Here is a 15,747-nt window from a genome sequence, read left to right as displayed (position 1 = left end):
TGCTCGCTACACCACTCCACACTTTCCTCGCCCCCCATCTCGCGCTCTCCTTGCACCCCAAACTCCAGCCCCGCACATTCTCCTCGCTTCTGCCCCTCCCTCGCGCCTCCGCCCCCGAACTCTCTCCAACCTATCCCCACGACACAGTCCATAGACCTCCATTTTTATATCATCCCTGTGCCTATCTAAGGGTATCTTATATGTTGCTAATGCATCTGTTCCAATCACCACTCTCGGCAGGGCAGTCCAGGCACCCGCCACTCTCTGTAAAAATAAGACACCCCCACTAAAACTTCCTTCACTCACCTAAAATTAGGTGCATATCTTAGCACCTCTTAAAGGCCCTCAATGAATATGCTACTAGCACCACCCCAGGGGTCCACCATAGTCTGTGTTTAAAAAAAAACGATGCCCTGCTTATCTCCTTTGGATTTACCCCATCTCACCTTAAATATATGCCCTCTGTCATTCGGTATTTCGACCCATGTAAAAGATGTTGTCTCTCTACTCTATGCATTCCTCTTGTAATCTTATTTTCACCCTCAGCCCGCTCCTCTCCCATGACGGGGCAATCGGGATTATACGCACCACTCCTCTGGAGTTTTACATAGCTCTCCATGCCAGAATATTTCATGTAATGTCGCAATCTCTTATCTTTTTAAGCAGCTTCATGAGCGGCACCCTGCCAAAGACCTTCTGAAAATCCAAGTAAACAATACCCATTTACTCCTTCGTCTACACTGCCTGTAATTTATTCAAAAAATACAACAGACGGCGAGCAATATTTCCTCTTCAGGAAACCAAACAGATTTTGTCCTATTGTATTGGGTGTCTCCAGGTACTTTGAAAACTCATCCTTAGTAAAGTAGTCCAATATTTTCCTTAAAACTGTAGTCTGGCAAGCTAGCCTATAATTTCCTGTTTTGTTTCTCTTCCTTCTTAAGGAGTGGAGTGATATTTGCACTTTTCCAGGTGGTCCGTGATTCCTTTGTCCCCCACCCATTACCACCTCTGCAGCATCATATCCACTATTGACTCTCCTTTGCTCTTTACATATCTGAAATAAACACGTTTGCATCCTCGGACATATAAGGAGGGAGGGGTGCGCTGTGCGAAGACGCAGTGGTGTGGAAGGGGGAGAAGTAAGGAGGGGCGTCTATCTTAGAGAGGGGAGCTGAAGAATAAGGAAGCCCGGAAAGGGGGCGGCGAGCGCATCCCACAAATATTTCCTGCCTCCATCTCCTGCAGGAGCTGGGCAGTAACGGGGAAAAGCTAATCGCAAATCGGGGAATATTAATCTCATATTGGATATGACTAATCAGATTAGAAACTCAACTATTTGACATCCATCCCCTAGGGTCCCGAACAGGAGAAGAATAGGGAATGGAACCCCGTCCTCAAACACTGAGTGAAGCTCCGTCCCGACTATCCTGTCAAACACTACCAGTTCAGACACAACGTGATGCTCCCTTCACACAGTCCTGGGGTCAGACACTGAGTGAAGCTCCTTCCGCATCGGCACATAACACAGTTCTGAAGTGAGATAGTCTGAAACTCCCTCCGCACCGTCCTATCACATATTCTCGTGAAGACACAGGTGAAAACTCCTTGCATAACGTCCCGTTACACACTGCCATGTTCACACAGACTGAAGCTCCGTACATATCGTTCAATTATGCCCTCCCCGGCCCAAACACAGAAAACGTCTGAGAGTGAAATATATCAGCTATGTGTTTCGGTTGAAAAAGAATAGAGAAGAGACTCCGCCGTGTTCAGCATGGAATTGGGGCACAAAGAAACATTTCCCTCTTCCACTATGCCCCTCTCCCCTACACGCACACTAACACATACGAGATGAATATTTGGAGGGGAGATCACAGAGACGGGGAGAAAAGTAGAGGAGCGAGGAGGTCGCGCAGACGGGGAGAAGCGTAGGGGATGGAGGAAAGGAATTGGGGAGACAGAAAGTGGAGTAGAGACGGATGTAGAAGGGGGAAGAGAATTCACAGAAAGTAGGAGGGAGGAAGGGTATGCAGAGATTTGCACATCTCAGGAGCAAAGCGATTAACAATCCCATTGGACATCTAGCGTCGAGTAATAGCCCAGGATTAAATCGAAGATGGGAATAATTTTGCTACAGCAGACCCAGCCCGTTTCCGTCCACTCCAATCGTCTGCAATCCTAATGGAACGCCATCCCTTCGCTTTCACTGTCACGGACCGCACTCTCTACCAATGTCATGGTCCGGTCCATAAAGTCCGTATTCCGGTTCACGGTCCGGTCTATCGACCTTTGCTCCAGGTTTCCCTATCTACCCTGTTTCTGTTCTTGTTGAGCTAATTGAGGCAGCTGGTTCTCGTTGGGACTGGCTGCATAAATACCTTCAGAGACCAGGGCGTGGCTGCTGGATTGTTCTTGTCCTTACTCCTTGTATCCCTTCCTCTGCCTTCTGTTTCCTCGCCTGAAGCCCTGCCCTGCCTTGTCTTGCCGGTAACTCTCGCCTCGTCTCGCCTGCAGTTTTGTCCAGGAACCACCCTGTACCTAGCTCCCTTCATGTCCCTTGCCTCCGCCCAGGTAAGCCAGACCGTCTTGCCGTTACCGGGGGTTGGTTCTGTCCCTTCCAGTCCCTTGCCTCTGTGATGATCCGCGCCCTGCCCAGGTGGACCGCGCCCTGACCCGGAAGGGCCTGTCTCCAGCCTCCAGCCCAGCCTCGCTTCAAGTCTACTGCCTCCTGCCTCGCCTCAGGTCTCCTACGTCCAGCCTCCAGCCTCGTCTCAAGTCTCCTGCCTCCAGCCTCCAGCCACGCCTCACCTCAAGTCTTCTGCCTCCAGCCTCGCCTCGCCTGAAGTCTCTTGCCTCCAGCCTCCAGCCTCGCCTCAAGTCTCAAGCCTTCAGCCTCGTCTCTTGCCTGGCCTCAAGCCTGAAGACTCCAGCCTCCTGCCTAGCCCCAAGCCTGAAGACTCCAGCCTCTAGCTTCTTGCCAAGCCAAGTCTCTAGTCTCTAGCCTCTTGCCAAGCCAAACCAAGTCTCTAGCCTCTTGCCAAGCCAAGTATTTAGCCTCTAGCCTCAAGCCTGAAGACTCCAACCTCCTGCCTCCTGCCAAGTCTAGTCTCTAGCCTCAAGCCTGAAGATTCCAGCCTTGTCCTTGCCTAGCTCTGGGGTTCGAGCCAGAGGCAAGACCCAGGTACTGGGTCCTTGTCAAGTTTCTGGCTCGGAGTCCAAGCCCGGGCTCCTAACTCCCTTGTCCAGTCCTGTTCCGGGTTCCCGGTTTTCGTGTCCATGTCCTTGCCATCGCCCTGTATCCTAGTCCTGTCCCTAGTACTTCAGTGTCTGTGTCTTGCACTTGGGGCCGTCCCCAGCCACCGCCTTATGACAACCAAACCCCACCCATTTCCATTTATTCCCACTACCCGCACACTCAATGGGACCCCACCTTTTCATATTTACTCCAACCATCCGCACTCCCAATGAGACCGCAAGCCTTCTCAGGGCTGCGTTTATGGAATTTGACAAGACGCTGATGGGGTTATTTGTAAAAAAGGCTTCGGACACTGCAATCGGATATTGGGAATTTGATTGTTCTCTCTCAAGTCACTGGTAAGTGACCATCTAAACTCTCTCTACGTCACCCCCACAGAGTGTGATCCTACACCTCATTTTATCCCCAGTGTGGGCACAGAGTGATACTGTGGCACAGGTCAAACACAGTGGTGACTCCATCTACTTTATCCCACAGCCTTCCTACAGCTGCTCGATCAGAACCACAGAATAATCCAACAGTGGCCTCACTGACGTCTTGTACAGCTGTAGTGTGTCATCCCCAGAACTTAATTCTGTGTCCTGACCGATGAAGGCCAGCCTCGTACACCTGTTTCACCACCCGAGTTCTGCCTGAGCAACTATCACTGTTCTGTCTCAAACCACAAGGCCATAAGAGTTAGGAGCAGAATTCGGCCATTTGTCTCGAATCTGCTCAGTCATTAGATGATGGCTGATCCATTTCCCCCTCTGTCTCACTGTCTCTGCACCCCTCCGTCTCTCCTTTCATGCCCTGACTTGTCAAGAATATATCAACTTCCACTTTAAGTACACCCAGTGACTGGTGGCAGCAGCCAACGGTGTCAATGAACTTCACCATTTCATTATTCGCTGGCGAAATAAATCCTCACTTCCGTTCTAAATTGACATCCCCACATCCACTTTATCTTGACCTTTCAATATTAGACTTCCAACACTATATAGTGTCATGTGACCGGCAACAATGAATATAGAATTGAGTCAGGGTTTTATAAACAAACATAAACATTATTTAAACTCTGCTCAATAATAGAGAAAAGTATTCCAACGACTAAATTAACCGGAAGTTAACAGCTGTACAGAAACTCGGGAACAGTTCTTAAAAAAGTAAATTCCAAAACAGTTTTTAAAGTGGTAAATTCGAACGCAGTCTTAAAGTGGTAAATTCGAAAGTCCAGGTGATTTGCCCAGTCAATAAGGAGAGACTTCTCTGGAAACCGATTTCTTCGAAGATGTGAAGTTACTGCTGATTCTCCAAAGGATTCACGACGAAGGAAATAAAACGGCTTAAAGGAACTGACCTTTTTCTGGCAACTGGACACTGCACAAACTTCCCTGATCTTGCAGGAGTTATCTCAGATACAGGTCGCTTTTCTGAACGAATCCTCAATAAGGTCGATCCTTCATTAAACCGCGGAATGACTCCAACTTTATTCCGATCCTTCAGTTTCCCGTCCTTTCGTAAGGTCTTCACTCTCCAATACTACTGTAAAGGTAGATCAAAAAATACACCAACAAAGGTAGCAGTGATTGGTGAAACTGCCGGCACAACGATGTAACTTTACAATAGAAATTAAAACTCCGTTTGAAAACGAAACTGCGTCATGAGACGAATATGCAGCATAACGGAGTAACTGACGATCTAAACTGAAAACTAACTGCATCACAACAGGGATCCCGTTATATACCTGGTGATAACATGTCATCACGTGACCTCACATCGGCGGGAAAATTACATCATCCCACCATCACAAGACCATTACATCATGGTCATGAGATACCCAATTACATCATGGTGATAAGACAGTCACAAGACACCCATGAGGTATGTAACACCTCCCTCCAGAAAGGGAAATGTTTGACTTATATGAACAGAATTTTAACATTAACTATTTACAAAAAAATACAAATGTATAACATTTACAACCTACACAATAGACACAGTATTATCATACAGCACCTTACAAACTAATATCCAGTAGGTGTGTTACAAATATTAAAATACCACTCCATAAAAAAATTACATTGTACATTCAACATCTAGATAGACAGTGAGCAATCACATTATCTTTGTCTTTAATATGAGTTATCAAAATATTATACTCCTATAAACATCAAACTCTGTTGCTGAATTGGAGTTTGATTTGTTTCCTTAACCACTTTACTTAACCAAGCCTGGACGATCAACATAACTAAGATAAGTCACCGTGGCATGACCAAATTCACTTACAGCTAAGTTAATAGTTCAGTTAGCTTTTCAAAGCTTTTCAAACTTTCTCAGTAATATGTGCTTTCCAATTATCATTTCCTGTAACTAAATCATCAATATCCAGTCTACAAACACGTTCTTCGATTGTAACAACGGATGATGCAATCCGGGTCATATTATGATCGAGGAACGTGTCTGTAGACCGGATATTGAACTTTTTGCTGTTGGACTCCGCCATATTACACCGAGATACAACACTGGGCGTCACGGAAGGTTGTTCCTGCCTGTGGCCATCGAACTTTGCACCCCCTCCCGTGAAGGGTCAGACACCCTGAGCCAACAGGCTGGTCCTGGACTTATTTCCATCTGGCATAGTTTGCATTTTGTTGTTTGATTGTTTGTGGATTTAGTACTGCTATACTTATGCTCTATTCTTGGTTGTGCGGCTGTAACGAAACCCCATTTCCCTCGGGATCAATAAAGTATATTTATCTATCTATCTAATGTAAGTATCTGTGTCTTTTAACCCCTGAATTACAGAGTTAATCATTCACTGGAAAGTACCTGGTGCATTCTTCATCCCAAAGGGAAGTCATCTAACCCTGATAAGGTTACAAATGCAGAAATCTCTCTACCTCTGTCCGTCAATGGAACACACCAATAACCTTTTAACAAATCAATCTTTGTATGGAACTTTGCTTGTCCAACTTTGTCTACACAATCATCTACCCTAGGGATTGGATACGATTCAGTTTCTGTCACAGCATTCACCTTCCTGTAATCTGTAAAAAATCTAATACTACTATCTGGCTTAGGTACCATAACATACGGTGAACTCCAATTCGAATTAGAAGGTCTAATAATAGTATTTTCTAACATATACTTAATTTCTTGTTCAAGAAGTTCAGATTTTCACCTGTTCATCCGATATGGATGTTGCTTTATGGGTTTTGTATCTCCAACATCTACAGCATGCGAAGCTACTGTGGTTCTTTTAGGAACGTCTGGAAATAAATCCCGATATTTAAAAATTAACTGCTTCATCCACTGTCTCTGCTCTGACAGTAAATGAGCTAATTTCTCATCAATATTTTCCAAAACTGTTGAGTTTGGTAATCTGGCAGAAATAATGTTTGGTTCAAAATGAGTTTCAGACGAAAGGAGTGTAGGAGGAGGAGAAGATAGCAGCGCGACGCTGCGCGCACGGCCTCTCCGGTGAGTGATATTTGTAATCTGTCAAGTAAGGGACAGTGCACAATTCTGATTTGATGGAGACGGACGAGAGAGTACGGAGGAACATCTGGAAAACTTCTGAAATGCCCGCTTCGCTGCCGCTGCTACTGTGTGGTAACTGGAATCTCCGGCGCTCAAGGCCCCGAAATCCTCGGCTTTGCTTGTTTCAGCGGCCAGGGAGAGGTCGAAGGCGCATGGCAGAGGATGGCGCTCGGGAGGCTGTATCGGAGGGGCTGGTCGGAGGCTCGAAGGTTTCGGATGGACGGACTCGGGGTCGGCTGTGTCCTGCTGCTTCCAAGGCATCGGCAAGTTGTCGGTGCCTTGGAGGTTTATGGCAGAGAGTTTCTCCCTTTTGCCTCCTGCTATCAGGGATTCAGGAGTTGATCGGGACTTGAAACTTTTTTTACCATGCCAATAATCTGTTCATCAAATTATGGTATTGCTTTGCACTGCTGTAACTATATGTTAAAATTATGTGGTTCTGTCAGTATTAGTCTTTGGTTTGTCCTGTTTTCTGTGTTATCACTATGGAGGAACATTGTATCATTCCTTAATGCATGCATGCATTTCTAAATGACAATAAAAGACGACTGAGTGTTCTCATAATCTATAAAAAAATACAGACCAGAAAACTTAAGTGAGAGGCTAACTCAGAAAAATGAATCATCACTATGGAAGAAAAGATTAACCAGTGGAATGAGTATGACCCTCCATGGGAGACATCCCAACGATCTGAGCAGAGCAGATGTTGACAAGGAAGCATTGAGCACCTGACTGAGAGTTGGAGACCTCTTCCCTGAAATGGGGTGTTCCTTGCAGAAATACAGGACAAGATGGTCAACAATAAAAAAAATCAAAAATACATACAATACAAACAAACATCCTGCCGATGCTTATGGCCCTTGTGGCTAAAGGGATCAGGGGGTATGGAGGGAAGGCTGGTACAGGGTTCTGAGTTGGATGATCAGCCATGATCATACTGAATGGCGGTGCAGGCTCGAAGGGCCGAATGGCCTACTCCTGCACCTATTTTCTATGTTTATGTTTCTACAAGGCAATAAATGCAGAAAATGCCAAGAAAAAACAGACACAATCCAACACATTCCAGAATCCTGCAGCAGTATAACTCAATTTAATTACTTATGCAGGTACAATCAAGCAGCAAATATCATTCACCAAAATCTTGTTTTAAAATAGAAACACATGAATGACCACCGTAACTTCATTAAGGCAACATAAATTCAAACCTGATCCAGTTAGGGACAGAATCTCAATTTATATGATAATCAATACATTATTTCAGATAGGACAATCTGTAATAACCATCCAGGTATAATATTACTGGATAAACAAGCAGGAACAATTCCCTCAATAGATAAAACCATTCCCAACACACACATGTTCCTCGACCAGTGGAGCACCTCACCACAGGCATTGTTTGTGTCAGTCAGACAAACTAATTATTTTCTCTGCCAATTAGCTTCCAAATGTTGCTACTTTGTCATCCGTTGCCACGCCCCGCTGCTGATTCCTTTCTCCTCATCATACGTTCTTACCCCAACCATCCTCCAGAGCCCCAAACTCTGCCCTGTGCAGACCTGCCTCTGGTTTCTGACCCTGCTCCATTGAACATCTAACTAATGGTTTCCCATTCTGTTTTCAGTCTTCAGAGGCCAGTGGTGTTTTCTAACAACACTTTAGAAGCAGAGAAAAATGACCCATAATGTGCAAATGAGCCCAGAATAAGGAGGTTAACTCCCAATGTCATTCTTCCTCAGCCCAGAGATTTCAAGGGTGAAGAACATGTCAGATAGAACTGCAGCCAGCTCGACTTCTTCAGTCTGCAGAGAATTCAAGGAAAACCTCTTCACCCACAGAGTGGTGACTATTTCGAACCCATCGCACAGCGAGAGCAAGAAGGGAACAACAGGGGAGGATTTAAAGGGACTGTTGTGGAACAGAATCACTGGCAGTGTCCAGCCGGCCTGAGTTGACTCTCTACTATACACAAGTTGTGTTATAAATTCACTAAGTATTGGAGACAGAGTTTAAAATAGAACTGATTTATTTGTCTCAGATCCAAAATAATAAACTCCTGTCCCATTAAAGCAGAATATGCAACAGAAGAAACTCCTCCCATGCCCAGTGACCAGGGTGCAGACTGGGTGTGGTGAGCAACAGCGATAATTGCAGAGTTCAACACCGACTGTCACTCTCGAAATTGCATTCAGCAACGGTGATGGACAAATACCCAGCAAGCAGCTTATTGAAACTTGCTCCCCAGTGTGAACCCGGTAGTGTGTCACAAATAACATGCTGTAAGGTTTCACTGCTAATGTAATGGCTTCTTTGTAATGTTTCACTGCTGAGGTAATGGTTTCTCTGTAGCAGTAATGTTTATGTTACGACTGGAGATAACAGGGTTTTGGAATGCAGGGCTATCCAATGGGAGAAATGTTGTTCTTTCTTCTGAGTCTGGAAGAGAGATTTTTGCGGTCTTTTGACGGGGAGAGATGAGAAGACGCAAATAGAGAGAGTGGGCCCTTTTTCTTTATTTTTTGTTTCTTTAATAACCCTATAGTCAAAGTAAGAATTATAAAGCTCAATCATTTAATCGCCTATTGTGCACTGTTTGTTATTTCAGGGTACTGGTTTTTAACAGGGGGCACATCACGCAGCATCCACCCAAACGAGATTTCTTAAGCTTGGCCGGGTTGTGGGTCTATCACCCCCCATATTAAGCTGCCAGCCAAAGCGAGAGTTACATAAGGTTAGGTGACTGAGTGAATGGCTTCCCACATTCACAGCAGGTGAACGACCTCTGAACAGTCTGAACTCAATAATGGTTGATCTGGCTGAGAAAATCTCTTCCTAAAGTCTGAGCAGGAGATTGGCCACTACCCAGTGTGAACTTGGGGATAAACAGAGAGTAAGAGGTGGGGAGTTTCTTAAATCCATCTATTTTAATGCTAGGAGCATTGTAAGAAAGGTGGATGAGCTTAGAGCATGGATTGATACCTGGAAATATGGTGCTGTAGCTATTAGTGAAACATGGTTGCAGGAGGGGTGTGATTGGCAACTAAATATTACTGGATTTTGTTGCTTCAGGTGTGATAGAATCGGAGGGGCAAGAGGGGGAGGTGTTGCATTGCTTGTCAGAGAAAATAGTACAGCAGTGCTTTGGCAGGATAGATTAGAGGGCTCATCTAGAGAGGCTATTTGGGTGGAATTGAAGAATGGGAAAGGTGTAGTAACACTTACAGGGATGTATTATAGACCACCTAATGGGGAGCAAGAATTGGAGGAGCAAATTTGTAAGGAGTTAGCAGATATTTGTAGTAAGCACAAGGTTGTGATAGTGGGAGATTTTAATTTTCCACACATGGACTGGGAAGCCCATTCTGTAAAAGGGGTGGATGGTTTGGAGTTTGGAAAATGTGTGTAGGATAGTTCTTTGCAGCAACACATAGAGGTACCAACTAGAGAAGGGGCAGTGTTGGCTCTCCTGTTAGGAAATGAGATAGGTCAGGTGACGGAGGTATGTGTTGGAGAGCACTTCGGGTCCAGTGATCACAATGCCATTAGTTTCAACATGATTATGGAGAAGGATAGGATTGGACCCAGGGTTGAGATTTTTGATTACAGAAAGGCTAACTTTGAGGAGATGCAAAAGGATTTAGAAGGAGTGGATTGGGACAATTTGTTTTATAGGAAGGATGTAATAGAGAAATGGAGGTAATTTAAAGGTGAAATTATAGTGTACAGGATCTTTATGTTCCTGTTAGGTTGAAAGGAAAGGTTAAAAGCTTGGGAGAGCCATGGTTTTCAAGGGATATTGGAAACCTGGTTCGGAAAAAGAGAGAGACCTACAATAAATATAGGCAGCATGGAGTAAATGAGGTGCTTGAGCAATATAAAGAATGTAAAAAAGAATCTTAAGAAAGAAATTAGAAAAGCTAAAAGAAGATGTGAGGTTGCTTTGGCAAGTAAGGTGAAAATAAATCCAAAGGATTTCTACAGTTATATTAATAGAAAAATGATAGTGAGGGATAAAATTGGTCCCTTAGAGAATCTGAGTGGACAGCTATGTGCGGAGCCAAAAGAGATGGGGGAGATTTTGAACAATTTCTTTTCTTCGGTATTCACTAAGAAGGAGGATATCGAATTGTGTAAGGTAAGGGAAACAAGAAGGGTAGTTATGGAAACTATGATGTTTAAAGAAGAGAAAGTACTGGTGCTTTAAAAGAATATAAAAGTGGATAAGTCTCAAGGTCCTGACAGGATATCCCTCGGACCTTGAGGGAAGTTGGTGTAGAAATAGCAGGGACTATGACAGAAATATTTCAAATGTCATTAGAAACGGGGATAGTGCCGGAGGATTGGCGTAATGCTCAGGTGGTTCCATCATTTAAAAAGAGTTCTAAGAGTAAACCCAGAAATTATTGGCCTGTGCGTTTGACGTCAGTGGTGGGTAAATTAAAGTATTCTGAGAGATGGTATATATAATTATCTGGAAAGACAAGGTATGATTAGGGATAGTGAACGTGGATTTGTGCGTGGAAGGTCATGTTTGACCAATCTTATTGAATTTTTTGAAGAAGTTACTCGGAAAATTGACGAAGATAAAGCGGTGGATGTTGTCTAGGTACTAATATTGAAGTAGCAAAATGGATTCAACAGTGGCTGGATGGGAGATGCCAGAGAGTGGTGGTGGATAACTGTTTGCCAGGTTGGAGGCCGGTGATTAGTGGTGTGCCTCAGGGATCTGTACTGGTCCAATGTTGTTTGTCAATATATTCATAATCTGTATGATGGGGTGGTAAATTAGATTAGTAAGTATGCAGATGATACTAAGATAGGTGGAGTGGTGGATAATGAAGTAGGTTTTCAAAGCTTGCAGAGAGATTTAGGCCAGTTAGAAGGATAGGACTGGACCCATTTAGAAGACTGGACCCATTTAGAGGACTGGACCCAGTTAGAAGAGTGGGCTGAAAGATGGAAGATGGAGTTTAATGCTGATAAGTGTGAGGTGCTGCATTTTGGTAGGACTAATCAAAATAAGAACATACATGGTAAATGGTAAGGCATTGAAGAATGCTGCAGAACAGAGGGATCTGGGAATAATGGTGCATAGTTCCCTGAAGGTGGAATCTCATGTGGATAGGGTGGTGAAGAAAGCTTTTGGTTTGCTGGCCTTTATAAATCAGAGCATCGAGTATAGGAGTTGAAATGTAATGTGAAAATTGTACAAGGCATTGGTGAGGCCAAATTTGCAGTATTGCATACAGTTCTGGTCACCGAATTATAGGACAGATGTCAACAAAATAGAGAGAGTACAGAGGAGATTTACTGGAATGTTACCTGGGTTTCAGCACCAGAGTTACAAAGAAAGGTTGAACAAGTTAGCTCTTTGTATGAACTCGCGGGTCTCTCTGTAGGTTGGATAACCGAATGAATCCCTTCCCACACCGAGCAGGTGAATGGCCTCCCTCCAGTGTGAACTCGCTGATATACCTTCAGTTGAGATGAGCAAGTGAGTCCCTTCCCACAGTCTGAACAGGTGAATGGCCTCTCCCCAGTATGAACTCACTGATGTATCTGTAGATCAGATGATCGAGTGAATCCTTTCCCACAAACTGAGCAGGTGAATGGCCTCTCCTCACTGTGAATTGACTGGTGTTTCAATAGGGTGGATGACTGAGTAAATCTCTTCCCACAGTCTGAGCAGGTGAACGGCCTCTCCCCCGTGTGAACTCTCTGATGAACCTTCAGTTGAGATGAGAAATGGAATCCCTTCCCACAGTCTGAGCAGGTGAATGGCCACTCCCCAGTGTGAACAGACTTGTGTACCAGCAGGTTGGATGACTGAGTGAAACCCTTCCCACAGTCTGAGCAGATGAACGGCCTCTCTCCACAGTGAACTCGCTGATGTACATTCAGGTGAGATGACTGAGTGAATCCCTTCCCACACACTGAGCAGGTGAATGGCTTCTCCCCAGTGTGAACTGACTGGTGTGCTTGTAGATTAGCTAACTGTGTGAATCTCTTTCCACAGTCTGAGCAGGTGAACGGCTTCTCTCCAGTGTGAACTCGCTGATGTACCTTCAGTTGGGATGACTGTCTGAATCCCCTCCCACAAACTGAGCAGGTGAACGGCTGCTCCCCAGTGTGAACTGACTGGTGTGCTTGTAGGTTAGCTAACTGTGTGAATTCCTTCCCACAGTCTGAGCAGCTGAACGGCCTCTCCCCAGTGTGAACTCGCTGATGTACCTTCAGATTAAATGAGCAAGTGAATCCCTTCCCACAGTCCGAGCAGGTGAATGGCCTCTCCTCAGAGTGAACTGACTGGTGTCTCAGTAACTGAGATGACATAGTGAATCCCTTCCCACAGTCTGAGCAGGTGGACGGCTGCTCCCCGGTGTGAACTCGCTGGTGAGCCATTAGGTCAGATAACCAAGTGAATCCTTCCCCGCAGATTCAGCAGATGACCAACCTCTGCCCAGTGTAAACTGACTGGTGTGTCCACAGGTGGGAAGACCGACTGAATCCTTTCTCACACACACAACAGTTGAATGGCCTTGTCCCGGTGTGAACTTGCTGATGTACCTTCAGTTGAGATGACCGACTGAATCCATTCCCACTGTCTGACCAGATGAATGGGCTCCCCCCGTGTAAAATGATGAGCATGACAGTCGGTCAGATGATCGAGTGAATTCCTCCCCATAGTCTGTGCAGGAAGGATGATCGAGTGAATCCCTTGCTCCACTTCTTAAATATCTGGACAGAGACAGCAAAAGTGGCGTGTTGTGTTTGAGATTCCCGGAGACGAATTCCTTCTCATTTTTGACCTGTAAAAAGATTTACAAAATCCATCAATGGGTGTACGACAACATTTCAGATGAGATCACTTGAGTTGTCAAGGTGTGATCTGGCATCACACTGTTCCAGTGAAGTTCAACCCAAGTCGGAGAGAGAAATCATCTTCTAACTGGGCACAGTGCTGCTATCTGGAGTGACCATCAAACTCTCTGATGCTCTTCCTGTCTCTATAAGAATGGGGTATTTCTGCCATCTCCAGTCTGTGACCTGGCTCAGTTTGACTCTCTCCATTGGTATTATTCCCTGTTCGCACTGAGCTGCATGGGCGACTGGCCCCACAGGAACTGAAACACTCTCACACAAATATCCGGCAGTGCATTCCACGCACCCACCACTCTCTGTGTAAAAAAACTTACCCCTGACATCCCCTTGGTCCCTATTTCCAAGCACCTTAAAACTATGTCCCCTCGTATTAGTCATTTCAGCGCTGTGAAGAAAAACCTCTGACTATCCACATGATCAATGCCCCTCAACATCTTATACACTAAAAAGGGCTCTAAACATAAACAAGGAAATTATACATTGCTTTGAAGATTTGTCGGAAGTATACAAAATTATGAGGGTATAGATAGGGTAAATGCAAGCAGCTTTTTCCACTGAGGTTGGGTGGGATGACAACTAGAGGTCATGGGTAAGTGGGGAAGGTGAAAATTTAGCAGCAACATTTGGAAAAGCTCTTCACTGCTATGGTCGTGAGAGTGTGGAATGAAACACCAGCAGAAGTGGTGAATATGAGCTGGGTTTCACCATTTAAAAGAAGTTTGTTTGGGAGCCTGGATGGTAGGGGAATGGAGGGCGATGGTCCCAGTGCAGGTAGTTGCATTCATTCTCGTTTCGGGCGTGAAGGAGCTCTTTGATCATGTCAGGTCATGGCATGACTCGCTCTTCTCGGGCTGGTTTGCAGTTTTCTGTGGGGCGTATCCATCGGCTCCTACGGAAGGGTCACTATGCCATGCTTGTCTACCTAGCGGCAGTGCTAGAATACCTGACGGCTGAAATTCTGGAGGTGGCAGGCAACGCTGCTCGAGACAATAAGAAGACCAGGATCATTCCCCGCCACCTACAGCTCGCTATCTGCAACGACGAGGAGCTCAATAAACTGCTGGGAGGGGTTACTATCACCCAGGGTGGCGTCCTGCCCAACATCCAGGCTGTGCTGCTCTCCAAGAAAATGGGACACCCTAGCAAAGTTTATACTTAAATACAACAGAGGCAAGGTAGTTGCATTGGACAGCTTAAATATTTATTCGGAATTGACTTGATGGGCCAAATACCCTGTTTCCATACTGAACTTCTCCATGTTACTATGACAGAGAAGCTGGCCAAACTTGTTTGGAAGGGAAAAGGTAGGAGTGACAATGGAGCAGCAATGGCTGGAGTTTCTGGGAGCAATTCAGGAGCTGAGTGATCGATACATCCCAAAGAAGTGGAAGCATTGGAAAGGCAGGAGGACACAACTGTGGCTGAAATGAGAAGCCAATGCCAATATAAAACCCAAAGAGAGGGCAAACAAAAGAGCAAAAACAGCTGGGAAGATTTTAGAAACCAACAGAAGATGATTAAAAAAAGTCAGATGAGCTCAGGGGGTGGAATTATGATATTGTAGTCACTAATGAGTCTTGGTAGCACCCAACAGTCTGAGGTATTTAGAGGAACAAGATATTCGGGGCCTCAATATCTCTTGAAAACCAAGGTACAATATGATAAATTCCCCGTCCTGAGCTCATCTGGCTTTCCTACGATGCTTCTTGCATTGTGATGTACATAGCTCAGCACATTCATCGCACCATACTCAACCATTTCATCGCTGACTCTATCTGAGGTCTAAACAACATCTGACTGGTGTCAAACATAGAAACATAGAAAATAGGTGCAGGAGTAGGCCATTCAGCCCTTCGAGCCTGTGCCGTCATTCAGTATGATCATGGCTGATCATCCAACTCAGAACCCTGCACCAGCCTTCCCTCCATTCCCCCTGATCCCCCAAGCCACAAGGGCCATATCTAACTCCCTCTTAAATATAGCCAATGAACTGGCCTCAACTGTTTCCTGTGGCAGAGAATTCCACAGATTCACCACTCTCTGTGTGAAGAAGATTTTCCTCATCTCGGTCCTAAAAGGCTTCCCCT

At 45.2% G+C, this 15,747-nt stretch overlaps 1 protein-coding gene across 1 annotated transcript in view; it reads right to left on the bottom strand.

Annotated features, from left to right (window-relative positions):
* LOC140208312 (uncharacterized) overlaps positions 1-15,747 on the bottom strand; it is a 119,745-nt gene that overhangs the window by 73,776 nt on the left and 30,222 nt on the right. Inside the window, exon 3 of the mRNA XM_072276900.1 lies at positions 12,438-12,860. Coding sequence (XP_072133001.1) covers positions 12,438-12,860 — 423 coding nt within the window. The remainder of the gene's footprint in view (positions 1-12,437; positions 12,861-15,747) is intronic.

The sequence above is a fragment of the Mobula birostris genome, chromosome 13 (assembly GCF_030028105.1).
Source record: "Mobula birostris isolate sMobBir1 chromosome 13, sMobBir1.hap1, whole genome shotgun sequence".
NCBI lineage: Eukaryota > Metazoa > Chordata > Chondrichthyes > Myliobatiformes > Myliobatidae > Mobula > Mobula birostris.
This window is presented reverse-complemented; position numbering and strand designations above follow the sequence as displayed.